Source organism: Coffea eugenioides, chromosome 3 (assembly GCF_003713205.1).
Source record: "Coffea eugenioides isolate CCC68of chromosome 3, Ceug_1.0, whole genome shotgun sequence".
NCBI classification, from domain to species: domain Eukaryota; kingdom Viridiplantae; phylum Streptophyta; class Magnoliopsida; order Gentianales; family Rubiaceae; genus Coffea; species Coffea eugenioides.
The window spans coordinates 41,950,194-41,975,453 of NC_040037.1; the positions used below are offsets into that span (position 1 = coordinate 41,950,194).

Below are 25,260 nucleotides of genomic sequence, written 5' to 3' on the forward strand. Positions count from 1 at the left end.
ATTTCTCCATACCTTTTTCTGTTTTGGAAAATTTTCTCTACATTTGTAGTATTTAGCCTTTCTTCTTTTCATATACTTTCTTTTAAAATACTTTCAATTTTTTATATCTATTTTTATCTTATGATAATAATATGGAGTGTCACATCCTTTTTGGGTAGGCATATTAATATTATTACAATATAGTCTTAATTGGTATTTTAAATCACGTGTCTTTCTAAAAAGTATGGATTCTTCACAACATTTACTTAATTTATCTAGTGTATAGAATATTCTTTTTCCTAAAGTATCTTTATTTTCAAGATTATATTCTTCTCTTAATTTATCCCATGGGTCAGGAATTTTTGAGGAAAATATTTCTAAATATATTTCTCTTTTTTTTGAATCTATTCTATAATAATAATCTTGAAAAACACATATATATTTATCTATTTCATACATATTACAAAGTGTTAATTTAAGTAATGCATCGGTATATTTTTGAACTGAATTAGCATCTTTAAAATAATTTCCTTCACTAATAAATTCAAGATGAATTAATTCAAGTGCTCTAGTGCTCTAGTTATTATACCATTTGTATCTTGTTCTTCAACATATATTATTGCTTTAGTCACTTCTGGTAATGTCTTCCAATATCGAGAGATGCTATTTACTAGAGATTTTTCAAAAAATCCTTTTGACTCTTCATATGATAATTTATTTATAAAACAGCTAATCTTAATTCAATTTCCCATTTATCTATTGAGTTTTCTGTATTTTTTTACACAATCTAAATCTAAAAATGTTCCAAAAGGAAATATTGCTTTAGGTGTGATCTTATCTAAAAGTGTATTATGCTTCATTATCTAAATAACCTTTTTGCTTTGCCATGTTCATTAGTGATGAAATAAAAGAATTTTTTGAACTGGATTTACGCCTAGCATATGAGGAGGCAGGTCTACTGGATGAAAGCATATCATTTATATTTGGGTTTATTTCTAGTTTCATATCCGATTTTATATTTATCATCAGATTATTAAGTTTGTTACTTATTTTTTCTATTTCAGAATCTGAGAGACAAGTACAGTTATTTTTAGACTCATTCATTTTATTTTAGCAATATGTTCTGTTAGGTATTCCATAGTGGTTTTATTTCTTTTTTCGGTAATTTTTTCTTCTGAATTTTTTTCTAGGTTTTCTTTAATTATTTGAATTTCTTTCTTTAGATCTTTTATATATGTATAACATTGTTTTTTGTATTTCAAATAGGTCTTTCTATATTTTTAAATTTCCAAGTTCTATTATTTTGTAATTGTCCAAATTCATGTATGAGTTCTTACTAAATGTAAATTTCTTTCTCGTACAACTTTTTCCAAATTTTTATTTTCTATTTCTAATAATATATTTAATGCTTCTAACACTATTTCTTTAGAGGAATATTTAACAATAATTTGTCTTACCTTATTTATTTTAGCTTTGGCTACTAGGTCTTTACTAATACATTTTTGATATTCTTGGCAATATGTTATTCTTTCTGAGTTGTTCATGGTTTATCTAAGTGTTCTTTTCTTTAACGGACTGTAAATTTTTGATTTAGTTGTGCACATGTATTAGTTATTAAATATTTTTCATGTTTAGCTTCTCTTAAGAACTTGTATCTATCATGGCAGGTAACTGGATTACAATTATACAAAGTAAAATAAACTCACCTTTCTTGATAATATGTAATTCTTTCATTTAATTGTAGTAACTGATACGCATATTCTTTAATAAGAAATAACATTGAATCACATATTTGACATTCTTCCATATTAAGGAGAAGGATAGTGCCAATCAGAATCGTCAAATTCTATTCCATTATCAAAATATCTAATTGGTACTGGGTTTGCATCAAATTCTTTATCAGAAATATAATCATTGTTATTATTTAAGGGAATATGTAGATCATTTTTGAAAATTGTGGGATTATTTATGGGCTCTGATATCATTTCGGTGCCCAAATTTAAGTCAAAATTTAAGTTTGGGTTAGCTAGCAAGATATTTATATTTATCATTCTTGATGTAAAAAATATTTTTATTTTTAAAGTGTATTCAAAATGTGTAATATTTATTGATAAGGTACTAAGCAGGTTTGAAATATCTTCCATAAAAATTTTGAAGAGAATAGAGTGCAAATCATATCAAGACTAACAATTTCTTATTAAAGAAAGAAAGGGGCCCAACACGCTTCCACACTTTAGATCTGATTTTTGATCGAAAAAACTGCGGCTACCTCCTCGAGAACTTCTTACTTGGGCATTATAGCCTCCAACCACCAGGGTGACTTCCTTTAAGGGCCGTTTCAGAATCTTGCAGTACAACTTAGTTTTGTTTCCTACCTTTGAGTGTACTCAGATGTGAATATGAGAAGTTGTGAAGAAAATTGATCCTTCTATTAATGAAGAAAGTTTAGTACAAGATATAGGCTTAGCACACTACTCTCTCTCTCTCTCTATTTACTAAACATGAGAGAAACTTTTCAAAACAATCGGTAAGGTTGAGTTGCCAAAGTTGAACTCTTGATTCCTCAATTGCCTTCTTCATATGCCGTCTACCCTATTTATATAGGTGTTTGGCGAATTTCAATGCTGGATTTGAATTGATATTTTCACAGTCTTTCAATCCCGTAGACGGACTTCAACTAGTTTCAATCCCGCGGACTTGAGCAAAATATTTTGGATTTCGAGGATGACATAAGTGCTTATGTCTTATCCCATACTTTGACTACTTGATGCTGTATCCTTATCTTCTTTTTTGGTACAAATTGGACATGTGTTAATTTTGTACTTTCTTATTCTGCACAAAGTTTTGATAGTTTTGTTATTGGATTTTATTCGACTGCTTTCTAGTAGACGTATTTTCCAATTCAAATAATTCATTGCTGCTTCAGGGGTCTTTCCTCCATATGTAGTCATAATTGAAAAAAATGCTCCATTTCTTCCATATATACGAAATCCTTGCTTGGAGATATTTTCAAGATTTTACAAAATAATCCTTATCCCAAGAGCTCTTCGATAATGTATGTTATCTTCAAAAAAATATGTATATTCCTTTTTTTGAGAGTAGACCTTTATCTCCAACTCATCAAATTTCATAACTTTGATATGATGAAAGGCATCATATCTATTTAAATCTTCAAAATCTGGTCCAACTGAAATAATCTTGAGCATTAAAATGTCTTTGGGACCATATGTAGGATTATTTTGATAAATATGCCTAACTCTTGAATCCACCGAGGGAGTTTGAAAATTTTAGGAAAAGTTGGAGTTGCCATATAGATAACATTGATTACTCCAAAATTGTACTACATTTGAATGAAATTGCTATCACATCCCTGCACGCAATTCATTCGAGGATAGATTCCTGTGAAATCTATATAAATGTTTCCATATTTTGTAATTTATGAGAGAATTGTATTCAGAGATGAACGGATGCTCATTAATTATATTATCCATCATGGGTATCCTTTGAAATGTCTGTTTGTGATTAAAATTCGATTTTAAGAATATCCCATCATTGAGAGAATTTATTCCAAATCTTTCAGTCTATTGACAATTTTCTTGTCCCGGTAAAGAGGGAAGATTTTCTATTTCATCCTTTTTGAATAGACTGTATTCTGACCTTTTTCGGCATGTTTGATAAGAAATTCAGAAATTTCTTTATTTATATCTTGATAATTCACAGATATTTAGTTTCCTAGTTAGTTAATGCGGCCGACACACAAAGCTAACTGTTTCAACCAAAGATAAGCCTCAAACACATCCGATCCTCAGCCCCTTAAGAAGTCCTCTTATCGGGTCTCATTCTAAAAATTTGACACATGTAATAACTCATGTGATTTTATTAACCCAATCCTACCCCGAAACATATTTGGCTATTCCCTTCTCTTGAATATTATGAAATCCAGTCAGTGCATCAATGATCCAATCAACGAGAAATCACATTAAACAAAAATCTATAAACCCTAAATCTACAATTAGAATTATTCTCATCCCTCTCAGCATCCGATGTTTTCCGTCACTCTTTACAAATTTTTTTTTTACTTGAATATCTATGATTGACTTAAGATGTCAATCATAGATGTCAAATTTTTAGAATGAGACCAAGTAAGAAGGCCCCTTAAAGGGGGGCTAAGGATCGGTTGCGCCCTTTCGACTTTTGGCATTGGCCAAACTCCTAAAATCTACTTATCTTGTCAATCTGAGCCATCATTTGGTGGAAATAAAAGATTCAGTTTTCTTTTATTTCTGTTATCTTTCTTAAGCACATTGCTAAAAAAGTCCCATGTTAATCCGTTTTCTTATTTTTCCTACATAAAATTTAGGAAGGTTTGAATTTAGCTGAAGAATTTTGCCCCAATCTTCTATGACAAAAGCCCCAGGTCCAGAATATGAAGAAAAGATGTACATTCAAAAAGAAAGTTCTATCTTGTTCGTCGATGAGGTTTTGATTTAATAATTAAAATTGAAATCCTAAAACATAGAGGTCTTGGGTTTAAATTCCTCTTCTCTCCCTTCTCAAACCTCTCAAGTCCCCCCCTATCTTGATAACGAAAAAAAGTAATAAAAAAGGTCCTAGCTAGTTCGAAAGGCTTGCGGCATCTCAAATCCTGAGTTGGAGATACTGAAAGTCCAAGACCAATATAAGATATACACATAAGGAACGAAGAAAAACAAGAATGAGATATGACAAACTAAATAAGAAAATAACAAAAAAAAAATTTATTAGGGTTTTGATTTATATATATATATATATATATATATATAATCAAAACTAATCAAATCAATATATATATATAATCAAAACTAATCAAATTAACAATAGATAATATGGGTATTTATACGGACTAGTCCAGGCTTATTCCATATTTGTCCTGCTCAAATTAGTGCAACACTGAATATGGATCCATACTTGACACATCGCAAGCGCTTGCACTAGGATCGAGGTCCTCAGGAACTGCAGTGGAGTTTTTAACGGTTGAGATCGGTCGAGCCGACCTTGCGCTGATCTTGCACCAATGCGTGAGAGATAGATCATGAACCTCAACAATTATTCATCATAATTGAATGGGACAATATATACATCAATGCAATATATATAAATACTAAATTAATAGATTAATACTAATCAAATCATTCAAAAGTTTTTTTTTTTTCAAAATCAGTACATTCATCCAATTTCATATTACAAATCAATCGCCATTGTTAATTTCACTCTACAATCACAAACTTTGATCAAGAATTGTCAGTCGAAAAGCCGCCAACGTAGCTTGCCGCCTCTAATACACTTTTGGTGTTACACTCCCTATTACCTATGTGTTAGGATGCACTTGCTCTAATATTTCACAAACCTATAATACATAGTGTAATAAAGAGTGTAAAGTTGAAAATTTAACGAAGAGCCAAATTCGTCAAACCACCCCAAGAGTTCTTTCATATCCCCTTCTATAAGAAGCGCAAACCTTATTCCCTTGGTTCATTGTAGCCTTCACAAACCATACTCCAACAAATGATGAGTCTCAAAGTTTGTCCAATTGCTTTAATACTCTCTATAATCTTTTCCCTTTTCTTGATTTCAGAATGTGGAATCATTGCGGTCTATTGGGGCCAAAATGCAAGGGAAGGCACCTTGAGTGATACATGTTCTTCTGGATTATATAAGATTGTTAACATAGCCTTCCTCCCAACTTTTGGCAACGGGCGAACTCCTAAGCTGAACTTAGCTGGTCATTGTGACCCTTCATCTGGGGGCTGTAAAAAATTAAGTGACAGCATTCGCCAGTGTCAAAGGCGAGGAATTAAGGTCATGCTCTCGATTGGCGGTCGTATTGGAAGCTATTCTTTATCATCAGCCAATGATGCCAGGCAAGTGGCTGATTATTTGTGGAACAACTTTTTAGGGGGCAAATCAAAATCAAGACCACTAGGTGATGCTGTTTTGGATGGTATCGACTTCGATATTGAACATGACCAAGGCCAATCTTATTATGCTACTTTGGCAAGAGCATTGTCTGATTACAGCAAGAAAGGTAAAAAAGTGTACTTAACTGCTGCACCACAATGTCCATTTCCTGATCGGAACCTCAATACCGCACTTAGTACTGGACTCTTCGATTACGTGTGGATCCAGTTTTACAATAATCCTTCTTGTGAGTACACTTCTAGCAGTCCCAACAACTTCAAAAACTCTTGGAACAAGTGGACATCCTCCATAAAAGCAAATAAGTTTTTTGTTGGACTGCCAGCTTCAACGGCGGCTGCTCGAAATGGTTATGTTCCACCACAAGTTCTAAAATCAAAGGTCCTGCCACTTGTGAAAAGGTCATCAAAATATGGTGGGATCATGCTTTACGATCGATACTATGACAAACAGAGCGGCTATAGTTCTGCTGTGAAGAGCAGTGTTTAAGTTTAATATCTAAACCACCATGTTATTACTAAATAAAAAACAGAAGAATAATGTGGCCTAATAATGAAGCCACCATGTTATTACTACTACTGCTTGAGTATGTTATTTGTGTAAGCACTAAACCCCTTCTTATCAATGATACACCAATAATTGTCCTTCTACTTATATAATCTAGCATTTTAGTTTAAGCAGTCAATAAAGAGCTAGAGCTTATTAACATCTGGATAGGGGCGAGCAGCAATAAAGTTAATAGAATCTCCTGTTGAATTAAATTGAATTTGGTCAATCAATCTCGATACATTTGATTCAATTCAATTTTGTTTAAAATCCAATTCCAAATTTTTGGTATCAAATATTTGATTTTGGTTTTTGTTTTTAAACAAAATTTGAATCTTATTTACTTTTTTTTGCATACATAATATTGGTGTTGTTTATTCTTATGCCTAATAATTTATATGCCTATGTTACAACTTATTACTAATACACGCAAATATACATAAACGAATTGATTATTGATTATTCACTATGTCATCAATTGTGAATATTTACATTAATAACTTTCTCATACAAAAAAACTACATAATTGCAAGCAATATAGATAAAGTAGTAATAACATCTAATATTTTATTACTTATTATGAAATATGTTTGTGTGCTTAGTTAATGCCATATACAATTTATATAGATACATGTCATAATACTCATGTAATAGCATGCCTTTAAAGTTTATAAGTAATTACTTTGTGTTGGTATGAATTAACTTAATAAATCACATGATATAAGTGTTAAATATTAATTTAATTAGTCAAGATGGAGAAAATCGATTACCAAAACTGATTTTGTTTTTTGAGTCTTGGTGGGTGGGAGATTAAGGGTTCAAACCTTACCTCCCATCATTTCCCATAATATGTGGTTTCCTTAAATCCATACGGGTGCGAGTGCACCCGTCTGGTTCGATGGTGGTTTAATTTCCATTGACTCCCCTAAATTAGGTTAGAGTAAGAGTAGAGTAGATAAATGACGAATGACACAAAAAACTAATTTTGTTTTTCGAGTTAACTACAAATTTATTTTTAAGATTTTATGCCATGTATGAAAATAAACAAAATAATGAACCACGCGATTTATCTAAATTGATTTCCAATTTCAATTTAATTTCAACTTTACACTGATGGGAGAAAACCAACGTTGGCGGATTGATTCAATGGCAAGTTCGTTATGATTTTAAGTCCGATCCATTTATATGGGTTATAAATGGACAAGGAACATGATGAGCCAGCCTATTTTATAGTTTAATTTCATGCGGGTTTCCTTAAATCAAAAGGCAACAGCAAGTGCCATCTAATGTAATTAATATGATACAAACCTAACTAGATCTGATTTGAGTTGAACTGCTTCAAGTTATACAAACCTAACTTCTAGCGTCTCTCTCTTGCCTATCCCGCACCCCTTGACCTATTTAAAGTTAATTTCTCGAATTAATCTTTCTTACACTTTCTTAAACACTCAAAATTTATTTTATTAATATACTATTGAGACAAAATACATGCCAATACAAGAGAGAGAGAGAGAGAGAGAGAGAGAGAGAGAGAGAGAGAATTCAAATTTGAATAGTGGTGATGTGTTTTGCATCTACTACAAGTGTAGAAAAATATTTTATATTAATAGTGCAAGAACGAGTAATGCATTTCTTTATAGTTATCCAATTAGTACAGTAAGCTTTGTTCTAATCTTTACAAGAACAAATATTTTAGAGAAAATTGTTCAAAATGTTGTTCACATTTTGTTAAATGAATTTTTTCATTCTTCATTTTTAAAAATATTTGCTCTGGCTAAAAGATTATTGCATTGACAATAACATCAACCCATTCAAATACATGAACTGGTTATCCCTTTGTCGGTCTCTATGTCAATGGTTTTAAATTTGGACCGAAGAGTGATCCGAAAAACCTTCCTATTTTGCGGTTTGACCGGTTCAACTGGTTCAACCTTGATTCAAAGGTTTAATAAATTTTTTAAATTTATTTTGACATTAAAAATTTTGAATGAAACTAACATATTTATTTTAGAAAATGAAATTCTAATAAAAACTGTTTGAACCTCCCGATTTTACCAGTTCAACCAATTCTTAACTGGATTTGAACGGTTCAATTGATTCTTTGACTTATTCATTGAATCGGATTAGAGGCATGACCTGTTCACAGTTTGATCAGTCGAATTGCCCAGTCTGATCCGATTTTCAAAACACTCCTTTACGTGGTTAGTAGTTGCTCTTTCATTCAATCATCTATGTAGTTATGTTTATAAATCACAACTTGTGACTAGGAATGACATGAACTGCTCGCCGATTAATTTACGCTGAAGCCCTCTAGAAATTGATTTAAAATTTAAGCCTTTACTGCACTTTATAGACATTGTTTATTGTTCCCTTGTTTGAGTTTTAACAATGTTGTTTTGTGTATAACAAATTGTAATTTTTATCACACAACAAATGTAATGATATTGTGGATATACAATTAACTTGATAAAATATGGTACTTTCAGTATTTGTATGTCGGAGTTCAAGCTGTAGGTTATCCTCACAACCTACAGAGGTGTTAAAATCTTTAGATCTTTGACTTTAAATAATCTATTATAAAAAATTAAAGAAGATGAAAAATATGCAAATATTGTAACACGATGTTGACAATCAACATTTGACAAAAGAATTAATTTTGGGATAATATGACCATGTGCACCTGAAGTATTACTAGTTTGCTTCAAATAAGCCAAAATGGCGCATCCATGGAAATAGCTCAAGTGTGTTTCAGGTGAGAATTGAAAGGAGATTATTCTGTAAGACTGCAGAAATATTCTCCCTATACATGTAATTTTAAAAGGCTAATTTACCGCCTAAAATTTTATCTCTTCCACATATCTTTGAATCTTTTCTTATTCATTTCCAGTTTTTTACAAGTGGAGATAGTTTGTGGTTAAACTTGCTTTTGCCATCTTTGCTATGAGCATCTCAACCTAGTCCACACAACTTGCATTCTTGAAATGGTTTAGGGCATAAAGCCATGTTTCAGTATAAGCAACTATCCTCTCAACTAGCATTCTGTACAGTTTTACATAGTGCTTTGCTTATGCATCTTCCAGACTAATTGAAGTTGCAAAGTCCTGCTCCAGCTTCCTAAATTCAATCCTACATGTATTAATATATCTAAATTGTATTTCATTCATGAAGATTGCCAAGAAGTCTGTTAATGTTGCCTGGAAGGCCCTATCTATCATTCCCCTTTAAAGACCTAACACTTCACTGAAAAATATGTTCACCCTGATATCATTCCCCTATCATTCGAATCTGATTCCATTTTCAGAGTGTGAATGGCACCTCCTAAGTTCTTGTAAGTTTTGTCAATCATTTTTTGACTAGTTTCCCTTGGTGGATATGCACTTCATGCTTAGATGTGTCTCGGTTACAGAAAAAGGAAATGGACAAAGTAAGCAGTCTTTCTAGCTACTAAGTAGATAATGCAAGATCTCACTCTAGATTGCTGAAATCTAAATAATAATAATAATAATAGTAATCAGTGGACAAATAAGCTAAAAATTCTCGGCATAATGCAGCTGCAAGGAAAGAAAAAAGGCACATTACCTTAGCCCATCGTGTAAAACCATGTAGTTAAATCAGTCACGTCAAGTGCCAATTTTTTTTTGGTTTTTCCAGATTTCTAGTTCAGCTACTTTGCAAGTCAATTGCCAACTTTTTGGGTTTTCCAACTTTCTAGTCAAGCATCTCTCTATAATCACTGGCGCAACCATACCTGTGGAGAGGGGAAACCGCTATCACCCCCTCCTCCGCCCCCCAAAAATAATCCAAAAGACACCACAAAAGAATTTATAATATTTCCTATGTAATAAGAATTTTGGCTTGAGAATTTTGAATGGTTCTAGTTTTTGCCTCCCAAAATTCTGTTCTTGATAGAGTGTAATGTTAAAAATTTAACGGAGGATCCAAATTCGTCCAACCATCCCAAGAGTTCTTCAAATCCCTTTCTATAAGAAGAGCAAACCTTATTCCCATGGTTCATTCTAGCCTTCACAAGCCATATTCCACCAAATGATGAATCTCAAAGTTTGTTCAATTGATTTAATAGCCTCTAAAATCTTTTCCCTCGTCTTGACTTCAGAATGTGGAATCATTGTGGTCTACTCGGGCCAAGATGAAAGGGAAGTCTCCTTGAGCGATACATGTTGCTCTGGATTCTATAAGCTTGTTAACATCCTAAGCTGAACTTAGCTTGGTCATTGTGGGCCTTCATCTGTGGGCTGTCAAAAATTAGGCAACAACATTCGCCAGTGTCAAAGCCAAGGAATTGAGGTTATGCTCTCGATTGGCTGGGGCGCCGGGAGCTATTCTTTATCAATTGGCTAAGCAAGTGGCTGGTTATTTGCGGAACAACTTTTTAGGGGGCAAATCAAATTCAATCTTTATTATGGTACTTTGGCTCAAGCATATTACAGCAAACAAGGCAAAAAAGTGTACTTAACTGCAGCACTACGGTGCCCTGTGAATTCCCGCAAGCGTAGCGATTTTGCTGCGAAACTTGTTAGTGCAAAACCCAAGATAAGAAAGGAGAGATATTATGATAGGTTTACACTTGCCGACCCTCTTCACATTCTAAAATTGAGCTGCACACTTCTTAGATTTCGTACCATTTAGTGTATGTAAATTTCCCATAACTAGTGATTTGCACCAAAAAATTAAATGTAAAATTAAATAATGTGTAATGGGTAGTTAATTTTAAAGTTGCAAAAAGAAAAAAAAAATTGTTGGTGGAAAAATGAAAGCAAGAAATGGACAAAGGAGGTTAGTGTAATTTACCCTAATTATGATTGCATATAAGTTGAATAACTGTGTAAATCAAATTGTGGTGAATAATTTCAAAATTTTAAAATAAACAGATTGACCCGTTATGGGCATTCATTGCACTGTGTGCTTACTACTTTTAGTTGTACCAAAACCCTCCCTCAACTAGGATGATGAGGGGCTTTACAATTGTTGATGATGGGGAGTATATATATATGCCAAATCAGCAATTGCATATAAAAGTCCTGGACTCAAATTGTTGTATTCCTTCCGGCTTTTTAAGTTTCACCTCTTTTTTGCTTCAAAAAAAAAATTTGATAATGAAAGTGAAAAGGGTGTGGGGAGATGTGTGTGCCTCTCTCTCTATATATATATATATATGCGCGCACCCACACATGGTACAATCTAGGTGAAAGGACTTAAGTTAGAAGACAGCATAACATCTCAAAGGTCCTTGTACCTTTCAAGGCTTTATGTTCTGTGATTTTATTCACCAATATAAAAAATTACCTTTTCAAATTCTTACTTTTCATCAGACTTTTATTGGAGAAAAAAAAAGGAAAAAAAAAAATTTGGACATCCTAAGGGATAATTATACTTATGTTCAATAAGAAACGTGATATTCAAAATCAGATTGTAAGAAATAAGAATCAAATGGGCTTGCTAGTTGTTACACCATTAAATTCTAGAAAAGATGAGGGATGGTTTCACCTTCACATCATGTACTATGCCTATGAGCCATTTTCTTGTGTTTGGAATTAGAAGTAATTGGATTCCATGCTGCACCACAAAAAACATTCAGGTGAGGGAACAATTCTTGATGTACAATTGCATCTCTAGAATCTGCGAAAAGGAAAATTTAGATATAGAACATCTTACTATCTGCACTATAGGTAACTTGAAAATTTTATTTGTTGTATAGTGATCCATTTACATAGAAAACTTTTGGACTCTATTCACTTCTTAATTTGCATGAATGGTCAATAATGACCCTTTTATCTATATATGACAAAATTGCTTAAACATACCAAAGAGTTTAAATAAAATTAAAGAGTGAAATATAGCAAATTCTAAAAATCAGTTCCCCATTTGCCAATAGAAATGTGAGCCTACTTCCTCTTCAAAAGAAGGGGGCATTTTCAATACTAACCTTGGTTTAGGGGTTAGGAAGGGAAAGGGATAGAAGGAGGAGAGGAAGAAAGGAAGGGGTGGTGGTGACGGTGGTAGTGACGATGGAGAAGGGAGGAGGGGAGTGTTAAGTGGTGGTGGGTGGAAGAAAAAAAGGTAGTAGGATTTTTTTAAAAGTTTTTGTTGTGTTTTTTATAAGTTGTATTTGAAATTGTATGAATAAGTGTTTTTCATGGTGTTTTTGGAGTATGTTACTGTTACATTGTCTATGAAAAACAACTCAATCTAAATAGAGCCAATATCTTTTACCATAACATACATAAATTTATCAATTAGAGATTGAAAAAGAACAGTTTATCATACATTAGCCACATAAAATACCATATGTTAAAAAGTCTAATATTTTAGTAGTGGGTATTTACACACACACACGCACACATTCAGTAGGACAAAATTCAATTTTTACCTCTAGTTTGTCATACATTTCCACTTCATGCCCCCAAACTCTATTTTATGACAATTATTAATTAGTTGCCGTGTCATTTTTAATATTTATGCTTGCACCCCTTATTTGTGCTGGATAAGTGGTTACGAGCGATGGCAAAGGAAGTTTTGAATAGGCAAAAGAAAGGTCTTTAAAAAAATACAAAAAAATACAAAAAAAAAAACTGCAATGGGGTAGAAGATTTTTTTTGGCACCAGGTGTGTTTAACAAATTTATGAAGTTTAAAGACTGTCATTTTTACTTTTCAAGGGAAGTAAATGTAATGGTCAAATTTCTTATTTTTAAAATTAACGTACTGCCAATTGAATAACTCATTTTTTTTTCCTCTTTGTCTTTTATTCTTTAATTCGGCAAGGTATGTAAAACCTTGCTGTAAACTACTTCTAAGGAAGCTTATTATCATCTAAAACTTGAAAGACTCAAATCTTGTCTCAAGTGCAAATTAGTACAATATCACAATCTTCAAATTGGGACATATTTCTGAATCTTTATTAATCTTAATGCAAAGCAGTAAGATCTCCTACATGGCTTTCTATTCAGTAGGAGTAATCTTATGAAGGAAAAAAGGGGACATAGTTGTGAACTTTAATCTTTAATTGGTTCTAAACTTATCTTTTGTTTATCTTCTCTCTCTTGCACATATGGTTAAATTTTTATCTAGTTGCAAGTGGAGAATGGAAATAGTTTGTGGTTAGACCAGCTTTTGCCATCTTTGCTATCAACATCTCAACCCAGACAAAGCATATTTAGTAGCAACAATCCTTTCCAGCCCAAAAAAACAAAAAGGAAAAAAACTCTCCAATTCAATCTTTTGAATTGATTGAAATAAGTTTGTCATACCTTTAAGTTAAAGTTATTGCTGGATGGTGATTTAAGTGTTTTGGACCCTTAAATGGCAACCTTTTCAACCATTTAAAAATTGAACCTCTATCATTACTTAAGGGTAGAAACTGAGGGAATAGTTCCTTAAAGGAACCATAGACTTTTCCTAAAGTTGCATAGTCCGGCTTAATTAGATTTTCATCCTGAAAATTGCCAAGGACTCTGTCAATACTGCCGAAAGCATAATTAATATTATGCAGTGCATTTGCAGTCTACAAATCAACAAACTTAAGACACTATCCAGCCATCAACGCTCACAATTTTTCCCAGCAGACTTCGGAGAAAGAAAAAGGAAACCAAAAAAGTAGTAGAATTTCCAGCTGCACTAAAAAGATCATGTGCTATGTTGCCATCAGAGGCCGAAATCTTAATAAAATTAGGGATACTTATAAGTCCCTGTGATTTTATATATTGCCAAATGGCCCTTTCTTATGTTTCAAAATAACCACATAATCGCTCTATGATTTTATGCAAAGTGAAAAATATACGTAATATAGAATCAATTACGACATTTATACCAAATGCACTTTAAAAGCTCGTATGATAACATTTTAATCTCCATATAATCCTCTTATGATTTGTATAAGTATCCACTTTACCTCTTGTGATTTTTGCATTTATCCATGTAATCTTCCTATGCATTTGTACAAAATAGTTAAGTCTTCGATTGATTTAGCATTTAAGTAAGGGCACTATTGGTATTTTAGTTAACGACGTTACATTGGCTATTTTTTGTCAAATTTTTACTTTACATAAAATTATAAGGGATGAAGTGAACATTTTTGTAGCCATAGAAGGTTCATATGGCCATAGACGAAACTACAGAGGGATTATATGTAATTCAACCTAAAATTAGTGGACAGAAAATCAGAATTATTGACCTACTGCAGCTGCAAGAGGGGCCCCAAAAAAAAAGTAAAAGAAACTGATTAAGGCATGGATACCTTTATCGTAGGAACCTTTCTACCATAGGCAGCTCTTCAGAGCATGACACGTGTATTTGTAAAATAGGAGCTCACGGACCGTTATGTTGCAATGGTAACGCGCATGGAGATAAACCAAACAAGACATGTCCGGATGCAGCCTTTTTCCCCTTCAATTCCTCCGTTCACTGTGCATTGTTTCCCCACTGCTTTATTACATTTAAAAAATTATGAAACTATAATTTTCTGCACCTAATATACCAAACAATTTAATAAAATTAATAACAACATACCAACAATATATACCCATGACATAAATATACTAAGCAATTATAAGAATTATTAGGATTATATAGTTACTTTAGAAGTTGCTCCCAAACACCGTGCAACTAAATTTTTCATTCAAACTAACGATAGTACCAAAAAAAGACTAATTAATGAAAATACGATCTCGAAAAATTTTTAATTCACAGTCACAATATGTGAATTCGTGATAAATACAAAAAAGTATGGTACTTTGATCATATAATGAAGGAAAGCCATAAAGAGCAGGCCATTTACGGGAAAAATTTTCATTAATAAAAATACCAACTCTTCACGGCTTTCTTATCAGTCCTCCAACGTATGAGCAAAGTGCCAATAATTAAATTAGTAATTTTTTTGATTTATACATAATTAATTTTTTTTTTTGCGTTTCCACAAAAAATAAATGAAAATTTTTTATCAAAAAGCACAAAAGTCAAAATGATTGGTCTAAAAGGGAAAGGAATAGCAGATATGTATAGTACTTGTTTTTCATGTTCGAAATGCTACAGTGCTGTTTTTGAAAAACACCCTAAAAAACATCTAATTCAAACGGAACCAATCTTCATTATTTAAAGGAAAAATCATTCAAAACGTCCATCACATTTTAGAAGATGACATTTTTTGTCCATCACTCTTAAAAGTGTAATTTTACGTCCCTTACAAATTCACATTGACCAAATTTGGTCCCTATCTAGGTTTCCGACTAGTTTTTGTCGGAATCCACCACATGATTTACATGTGATCATTTTTTAAGGGCAAAATTATCAAATCAAATTTTTACATAATTTGATTCATAGTCCCTCACATTTCATGACAGGTGCCGAACCTGTGCAATAATAAATACCTACTCGAGAAAAATACAGATTTTGTATATAGCGGTGAGTAGGGTCGAATCCACAGGGATTGGGGATAATTCGTTTCTTCTAGAGTTCAAGGTATGGGGGGTTTTGGATTAAATGCTAACTAAATAAATTAACTGCAGAAAATAATTGATTAAGAGAAATAATTAAGGGAAAACTCTAGCCAAGGGTACACTTCAGAAATGGTTCAGGCACTGATCATTGATTCACAGATAATTCCACATTTATTAATAGATTAGTTATAGTTGTCATGCACGCGATAAACAACCAACCCTTCTTTAATTTCTCGATAGCTAAGGTACGACCGTTAACTATTTCTCTAACCCAAAAATAACCCTAGGTACGACCGTAGGATTTAATTTCTAGATTGCATTAATAATTAGAAAGGCCCAATCCTAACCAACAAACACGCTACGAGGGTTTGTTTAAACTAGATCATATGCTCCCCTGACATAAACCCAATTACGCCAGTTGCTACTAAGATAGAGATAACGAACAATTACGGATTCAATTACCTCTATTTAGCAAAATAGCCTATATGAATAATTAATTATTGCGCACTAATCAATCATACATAAGGACTATAACAATTAAAGACAGGAAACACATAAATACCAATAAATGAGGAAGCGATTAAAATAATTTCGATCTCACAGTAATTGTTGAACCAAGTCTTCAGTTGTCCCCTTGACTAGAATTAAGAGGTTAGTCCTCCATTAATGGAGAACAACCATGCGAAAGAGCTAAGAAAAGAAATCTAAAACTATGCTAAAAGCCTAAACTAAAACTATTGATTGATAAGAGTTCTCTGTACGTTTGTCTCCTTTTTAAAGCCAACAATGACTAAAGCTTCTTATCCCTGTGGTCCCCACTGGAATTGAGAATCAAACCAAAAGTGGGGCTCTACCGAATTCCTTGCTTTTAGTTTCCTATTGTCCGTAGGACTCCAATCTCCTAATCAGCAAAGGAAATGCAATCTCTTTGTAGCACCATGTGGGCCCGGTTGTTTGAAATCCCAATTATCTCCAAAAAGTCCCTCATTTTTGTAGTTTTCTGTTTCACTTCCTGAAATTGAGTCCAATACCAAATATAAGTAAATATTAATAATTAAAACAATATTTGGCAAGGATAAAGGGGAAAATTAACAATAAAATAACCAACAATTAACACCCTATCAATTCCCCCCACACCTAAATCATGCTTGCCCTCAAGCATAAGAACAGCAATTGAACACCAAAATTTGACAATGGCTATTGCTCTAACTATCATATTGCCAAGATACCCAGAAAAACATATATCAAGCATCACAGTTAAGATCCAAGAAAAATCACTCCGGTTAGCTTCCCAACCACCAACTTTCCAATTTAAAGCAAACTAATCTAAGAAAAAGGAATGGTTGCTCACATTTATCAGCAAATGGTCCAACTATTAACCAAAATCTCGACATTAAGATCACAAACTGGCAAGCTGACTTATTCACATACTAACACAATCTTTATTTTATTTTTTCCTTTTTTTTTTTGAATAACAAAAGACTTAGTCTATAGCCCTTAGAGCCTTTTGACGCGAACTCCAACATTTGATAGATGGAGGAGCCCGGTTACTCAGCTCTAATTGCTACGGGACCACGCACTCATAGTAACTACTACCTTTTGACGCGAGAATCGACACTTTAGGTGAAGATCCCCGGTTACTCAGTAGTAACAACTAGTGGAGTACAGTCACCTCTTATTTATGATAACATACCACAATAACTAGAAAATATCACAAAAATAACAGCAGCCAGCCTCAAATTTCCAAACATGGAGAACTAAAATTAATAATTGGACCAATTCACATGAAAAATGCCAACAATCATTCCCTATGCCTAGAAAAGTTAACCAAAAATTAGAAAATTCAAGCAATTACCGATATTCACCAGAGAGATGTTCATGAACTCAACCACATTAATTTAATACCCTTTTATTAATAAAACTTGGCAATAGCATAATTAGAGGCAACAATCCAGCATCAAAACTTGGTATTCATTTAAGGACTGACCACTAGAAAGAAAAATAAAATAAAATAAATGAAAAATAGGCAAAAACTAACTAAAAATAAAGGAAAAGCCCCTAGAAACTAAAAACAAAAATACTAGCACCCCAACTGATCTCCCCCCCACACCTAATTCACACATTACCCTCAATGTGATAATGTAAAAGCAGAAGGAAGGAGAAGGGCAACGGTACTTCCCTGAAGTCATCAAAAGAGGGGCGGTTCAGGTGGAAATAGCGCGCCAGGTTCTAGGGATTGGAGCCACCTGGTTGGCGATATGCATTACTCGCTCATCCACTGAGCATCAGAGGCCATCGGTGGGAGAGGCCACTTAGCAAATTCAAAACAATAACAATTTAATAGCCACTGGTGCCTCCCTCGGATAATGAAGCAACATAAACGGCCACCCCAATCAAGAAAATGGAAACTTCAGGCACCTAAGGACTAGGCGAAAGTCTCACAAAGCAGCTATTACAAACAATAAGCAATGGTGGTCCGAATATTAGTCAATGCAGAAATCATGCAACTCAAAATCTCGGCAAGTGCTCCAATGAGCTTAGGCAATTGAAATCACAAAACCGAATACTCCCCAAACAAGGTACTTAGAGTCAACCAATGGCAATACTAATTCAACAAACCAACCCAGAAAATTACTCAACTAAGGGTGCAATAGGGGTCTCCAGTAGCCAAAATCCCAAATAATGTCCAACAATTCGATGAATACCAGAAAATCACCCCAAACAATGTAACAGTTAAATAGGCACCAAAACTCAAGAATCAAATAGGCAGGCCAGCACAGAGGATTAAGAAAATGGAAAGCAACACTGCAACCAGTACCAATGGTACACAGACAGGAAAGAATTAAATTCAATGGCAGCAACTCAACCGCAAGAACTTAAACTTTAAAATTAATCAACCAGTACCACTGGTGAGTCACAGGGCAAAAAACCTCAACCAGTACCACTGGTGCATGCACAAGGAAAATTGAAATCAAATGGCCAACCCAAGACATGTGATAAAGCCAAACACACCAATCAGTACCACTAAATGGCAGAGAGTAACACGGGACCCAATTGACAAGTAACTCCCAAATTACCCCCAACAATTTCCAAACAAATAAACTGGCACAAAAGTCATCAAATTTTATCCCCCAGATGCAATAGAAATCTCAAGTAGTCAAAACCCAAATAATATTCAACAATATAATCAATACCAGAGAGCACCCCCAAATGGGGTAGCAAATAAATTGAATTTCACCCAAAATTAACCCCAGAAAATGCCCAAATCACCTCCTGCTTGTATCCATCAAGACACCCAAGAAACAAAAACTCAAATTCCAGCAATTTAAGGACCAGAGAACTACTAATTAAGGTGGAAATTGGAATACCTCCACCTGCCAATTTTGGGCAGGTGGTGACGCGCGGCAAGGAGGTGGCGGCGATGGAGCTGCTGGAGGTTGGCGTGAGGTGAGGCGGAGCTGATGATGGCCGCGGCGTGCTGGTGATGCTAATGGCGGTGGAAGCTGAGCTCACGGCGGAAACTGCGCACGAGGGAGAAGGGGCCGCGGCGCGCAGGTGGAGCTGGTGGTAGGTGTCGACAAGCTGCAGGGAGGATGAGGCGCGACGCGCGGCTATTGCTCGCTAGGTGGTGGCGATGGCGGAGCTTGGGGCCAGCGGCGGCTCTGGTTGCGGATGACGCTGGAGGCGGGCGAGGGTGAGTGAGGTGGAGGGACGAGCGTGAGCTGCGGCAGCGGCGTGAAAGAAAAAAAAAAGAAACAGAGGGAAACAGGGGAGCGGCGGAGAAGAAGAAGAAAAGGAAAGAAAGAAAGAAAGAAAGAAAGAAGAAAAGAAGGAAAGAAAGAAAGAAAAAGAAAAGAAGGAAAAAAAGAAGAAAAGAGAAAAGGGAAATGTTTTTTTTTTTTTCAAAATTACTCCAACGTGAATCGTCCGAATTGGAAATTACTTTAAAAAAAATGTTTTTCTTTTTTAATAAAATAAAAAAAATATTTTTTTTTTTTTTGAAGATGAACCAGCAACCCCTGTCTCAGGCGTGGACACGCCTAACTGCCCTTAGTCATTTGACCATCCGTCGAAAATTCTCGATCCGTTAGCGTGACCACCTAGCGTGGGCACGTCTAACTGCTATAGAGTCCGCAGATCCTGAACGAAAATTTCTTTCCCTCAGGCGTGACCACCTGGCGTGGGCACGTCTAACTGCTAATTCCCTGTCACCAAACATCAAACTATTAATTGACACTAACACTTAACTAAAACTTCAAAAACGCATGAAAACTGAAACAAATAGTCTTGGGTTGCCTCCCAAGTAGCGCCTTTCTTTAATGTCTTTGGCTAGACATTGTCATCTTTGCTCAGGGAGGATAAAATCGTGTAGCTCGTTTCAGCGCTTCATCTTCTATGTAGTCCTGATATCCCTCGTAAATAGAGTAATCTTTGAACACACGAGATACGGTCTTCCATGGATTAGTAGATGGCGCCAAACAAACAGGTAACGACGACCTTAGTTCTTCCCTCACCCCCCCATCATGAGCATTTACTGGTTCAAAATATTTTGCCATCGCAACTCTTAACTTATTCCTGTCATGAAACTCAAAATCGTCTGGTATAATAAAATCAATCTCACTAACAGGAATTAAAGAATATGAGTTAGGAAAATATTGATTAAGGAATGGAGGAGATGTCACCGCATTTGGAGATTGTTCACTGGATTCATTCACTTGAACCATTTGATGTTGGGGTCTCATGTCTTGCACTTCAACTTTCTTTTCAACTGCATTTTTAGATCCTTCTTCTTGAGATTCTCGCAGCACCATGTCATTCGTCAGGATAATTGCACTCTCATCTTCCTCATGGTCGATAATAGTCTGTGAGGGCAATTCTTCACTCATTCGAGAAGTCAATTGCGTTATCCTAGATGTCAATTGATCCATTTGATCTGGCAGGTTACGCATTCTCGCTTGTACCTCCTGATGAAAATCTATTGTCGCCTGATGAAAATTCATTGTCTCTTGTTGTTGATAGTTGATATGCCTCCTGTTGAATTTGATGTGTCTCCTGTTGAATTAGATATGTGTTAGTAGCTAGTGATTCAACTATTTCTTCGAGAGACATACCTGACATGGATGACGGTTCTTGAAACTCTAGCTGTTGAAAATCTATTGGCCTTTGTTCATAATTAAAATTGGAATCATCCCACCATCCTTGATCATACCCGTTTGAAATAGGGTCATACCATGTTTGATATTGAGGCGAAAAATTTCCAAAAGTATCTATTGGAGCACTTAGACCATCTTGAAATGCATGGCATATGTCGATTGAATGATCTGAGGCAAAATAAGTTTCACAATTTGTAGCAGCCCATTGATCATTAGAAAAAGCACAAGCTTCATAACCCTTTCTAGAAATAAAATCCAGTCTATCACCAAAATACGGAATGTTAGCAGTCATAAACTATATATATATAATAAAAAAATAAGAGGAAAATAATAAAAAAAATGAACTCAAAAAGAAATAAATTAATCAGGCACCAGTCCCCGGCAACGGCGCCAAAAATTGACAGGTGCCGAATCTGTGCAATAATAAATACCTATTCGAGAAAAATACAGATTTTGTATATAGCGGTGAGTAGGGTCGAATCCACAGGGACTAGGGATAATTCGTTTCTTCTAGAGTTCAAGGTATGGGGGGTTTTGGATTAAATGCTAACTAAATAAATTAACTGCAGAAAATAATTGATTAAGAGAAATAATTAAGGGAAAACTTTAGCCAATGGTACACTTCAGAAATGGTTCAGGCACTGATCATTGATTCACAGATAATTCCACATTTATTAATAGATTAGTTATAGTTGTCATGTACGCGATAAACAACCAACCCTTCTTTAATTTCTCGATAGCTAAGGTACGACCGTTAACTATTTCTCTAACCCAAAAATAACCCTAGGTACGATCGTAGGATTTAATTTCTAGATTGCATTAATAATTAGAAAGGCCCAATCCTAACCAACAAACACGCTACGAGGGTTTGTTTAAACTAGATCATATGCTCCCCTGACATAAACCCAATTACGCCAGTTGCTACTAAGATAGAGATAACGAACAATTACGGATTCAATTACCTCTATTTAGCAAAATAGCCTATATGAATAATTAATTATTGCGCACTAATCAATCATACATAAGGACTATAACAATTAAAGACAGGAAACACATAAATACCAATAAATGAGGAAGCGATTAAAATAATTTCGATCTCACAGTAATTGTTGAACCAAGTCTTCAGTTGTCCCCTTGACTAGAATTAAGAGGTTAGTCCTCCATTAATGGAGAACAACCATGCGAAAGAGCTAAGAAAAGAAATCTAAAACTATGCTAAAAGCCTAAACTAAAACTATTGATTGATAAGAGTTCTCTGTACGTTTGTCTCCTTTTTAAAGCCAACAATGACTAAAGCTTCTTATCCCTGTGGTCCCCGCTGGAATTGAGAATCAAACCAAAAGTGGGGCTCTACCGAATTCCTTGCTTTTAGTTTCCTATTGTCCGTAGGACTCCAATCTCCTAATCAGCAAAGGAAATGCAATCTCTTTGTAGCACCATGTGGGCCCGGTTGTTTGAAATCCCAATTATCTCCAAAAAGTCCCTCATTTTTGTAGTTTTCTGTTTCACTTCCTGAAATTGAGTCCAATACCAAATATAAGTAAATATTAATAATTAAAACAATATTTGGCAAGGATAAAGGGGAAAATTAACAATATAATAACTAACAATTAACACCCTATCATTTCACAAAATGAATTTTTTTGTCCCTTACATTTTACAAAATGAGTTGCTTCGTTCCTCACATTTCAAAAAATGAATTTTTCCATCCCTCATATTTTTTAAAATGAATTTTTTCATCCCTCATTGATCATGTATACGAATAGTTTTTTTTCTATAAACCCACTATATGTCTATTTGATTTTACTTGAACAGTATGAATAACATGTAATTTATCTCTATTAGATTTCATCTAAACATGCTAATCGTAGTTAGACACATGCTATTCAATAGATATATATAGGGGTTTTAAACTAATAATTTTGTTTGAAACCCATGTATATATTTATATGATTTCACCATTTGAACTTATTCAATATTTGTGACATTTCTTTTTTGGTAATAATTTATTTATTGAGTTGTATAATAAGGTCATCTAATTAATGGGTCCTAACTCGAATTCTATAATTGTACTAACAAATTTCAGTTTAAATCTGAAATTTCTACTCGACACTTTTAAGAACAACAGTTGAATTATTTGCCTTGTGATTGTGTTAAAATTTGAAAGTGATAATCACTTATTTCTTTTTGTCATACTTTTCTTTTGTTTACTTTTTCTATCCAAATTTAATTCGATATAAACACTCTATAATATTTAGGATTAAATGTCTTCTTTATTTTCAAATTTCGAGTAAAAGAAAATGAATATAAGTGAAAAACTAACAATTTTTTTAAATTCATGTATATATCTATTTGATTTCACTTGGCAATACAAATAGTGTGTAATATATCTCTATTTGATTTCACATGCTATTCGTACTGTTCAGGTGAAATCAAATAAATATATACATGGATTTAAAAAAAATTATTCACATACATGATCAATAAAAGATGAAAAAATTCATTTTGAAAAATGTGAAGAACGAAAAAATTTATTTTATGAAATGTGAGGGATTATGAATCGAATTATATAAAATTTGATTTGACAAATTTGCCCTTAAAATATGATCATGTGCAAGGCACGTGGTGAATTCGAATAAAAAACCAGTTGGAAACCTAAGTAGGGATCAAATTTGACCAATGTGAATTTGTAAGACATGTAAAATTACATTTTTAAAAGCGAGGGACGAAAAAAGTTATTTTGTAAAATGTGAGGGACGTTTTGAATGATTTTCCCTTATTTTAAATACCAAATCTGTGAATGTGTTTTAACTGTTATCCATTGGTTTCCTAAAATATCATTTTTCCATCAAATACCAGCTCTTTAACACCCATTTTTTCATAAATAAATTTATTTATTGGATAAAATAAAAATATACCCATTTTTCAATAAATAACTATTTCTAAGAAATAGCTGGTGTTTTATTGAAAAACGGGTTTATTTTTATTTTATCCGATAAATAAATTTATTTATGGAAAAATGGGTACTCTGTTCTTATAATAGAAAAAAGTCATAAAGAGCTAGCATTTTATGGGAAAATGGGTACTCTGTTCTTATAATAGAGAAAAGCCATAAAGAGCTGGTGTTTTTTTGAAAAACGGATTTATTTTTATTTTATCCGATAAATAAATTTGTTTATGGGAAAATGGATGTTAAAGAGCTAATATTTGATAAAAAAGAATACCAATGGATAACAGTTAAAATACATTCACAGATTTGGTATTTTAAATAATGAAGACTGTGATTTAAAATATCAAATCTGTGAATGTGTTTTAACTGTTATCCATTGGTATCCTAAAGTATCATTTTTCCATCAAATACCAGCTCTTTAATACCCATTTTTCCATAAACAAATTTATTTATCGGATAAAATGAAAATATACTTGTTTTCCAATAAAACACCAGCTCTTTATGGCTTTCCTCTATTATAAGAACAGAGTACCTTTTTTTCCATAAAACACCAGCTCTTTATGGCTTTTCTCTATTATCAGAACAAAGTACCCATTTTTTCATAAACAAATTTATTTATTGGATAAAATAAAAATAAACCCGTTTTTCAATAAAACACCAGTTATTTCTTGGAAATAGCTATTTATTGGAAAACAGGTATATTTTTATTTTATCCGATAAATAAATTTGTTTATGGAAAAATGGGTGTTAAAGAGCTGGTATTTGATGGGAAAATGATACTTTAGGATATCAATGGATAACAGTTAAAACACATTCACAGATTTGGTATTTTAAATAATGAAAATTGGTTTCGTTTGAATTAGATGTTTTTGGGGGTGTTTTTCAAAAATAGCACTGTAGCATTTCGAATGTGAAATACAAGTACTATACATATCTGTTATTCTTTTCCCTTTTAGACCAATCAATTTGACTTTTGTGCTTTCTGATACATAATTAAAATTTTTTTTTGTGAAAATGCAAAAAAAAAAAAAATTTAATTATGTATAAATCGAAAAAATTACTAATTTAATTATTGGCACTTTGCTCATACGTTGGAGGACTGATAAGAAAGCCGTGAAGAGTTGGTATTTTTATTAATGAAACTTTTCCTGTAAATGGCCTGTTCTTTATGGCTTTCCTTCATTATATGATCAAAGTGCCATACTTTTTTGTATTTATCACGAATT

The 25,260-nt window shown here is 33.5% G+C and overlaps 1 protein-coding gene across 1 annotated transcript; it reads left to right on the forward strand.

Moving 5' to 3' along the window:
• The first annotated feature begins 5,526 nt into the window (after nucleotides 1-5,526).
• LOC113766882 (hevamine-A-like) lies at nucleotides 5,527-6,458 on the forward strand. Its single transcript, XM_027311047.1, has one exon. The coding sequence runs from the start codon at nucleotides 5,527-5,529 to the stop codon at nucleotides 6,421-6,423; it is 897 nt and encodes a 298-aa protein (XP_027166848.1). The 3' UTR covers nucleotides 6,424-6,458.
• The last annotated feature ends 18,802 nt before the right edge of the window (nucleotides 6,459-25,260 follow it).

Coding starts and splice junctions, on each gene's coding strand:
- LOC113766882 (XM_027311047.1), top strand. CDS start 5,527: ATGAGTCTCAAAGTTTGTCCAATTGCTTTAATACTCTCTATAATCTTT.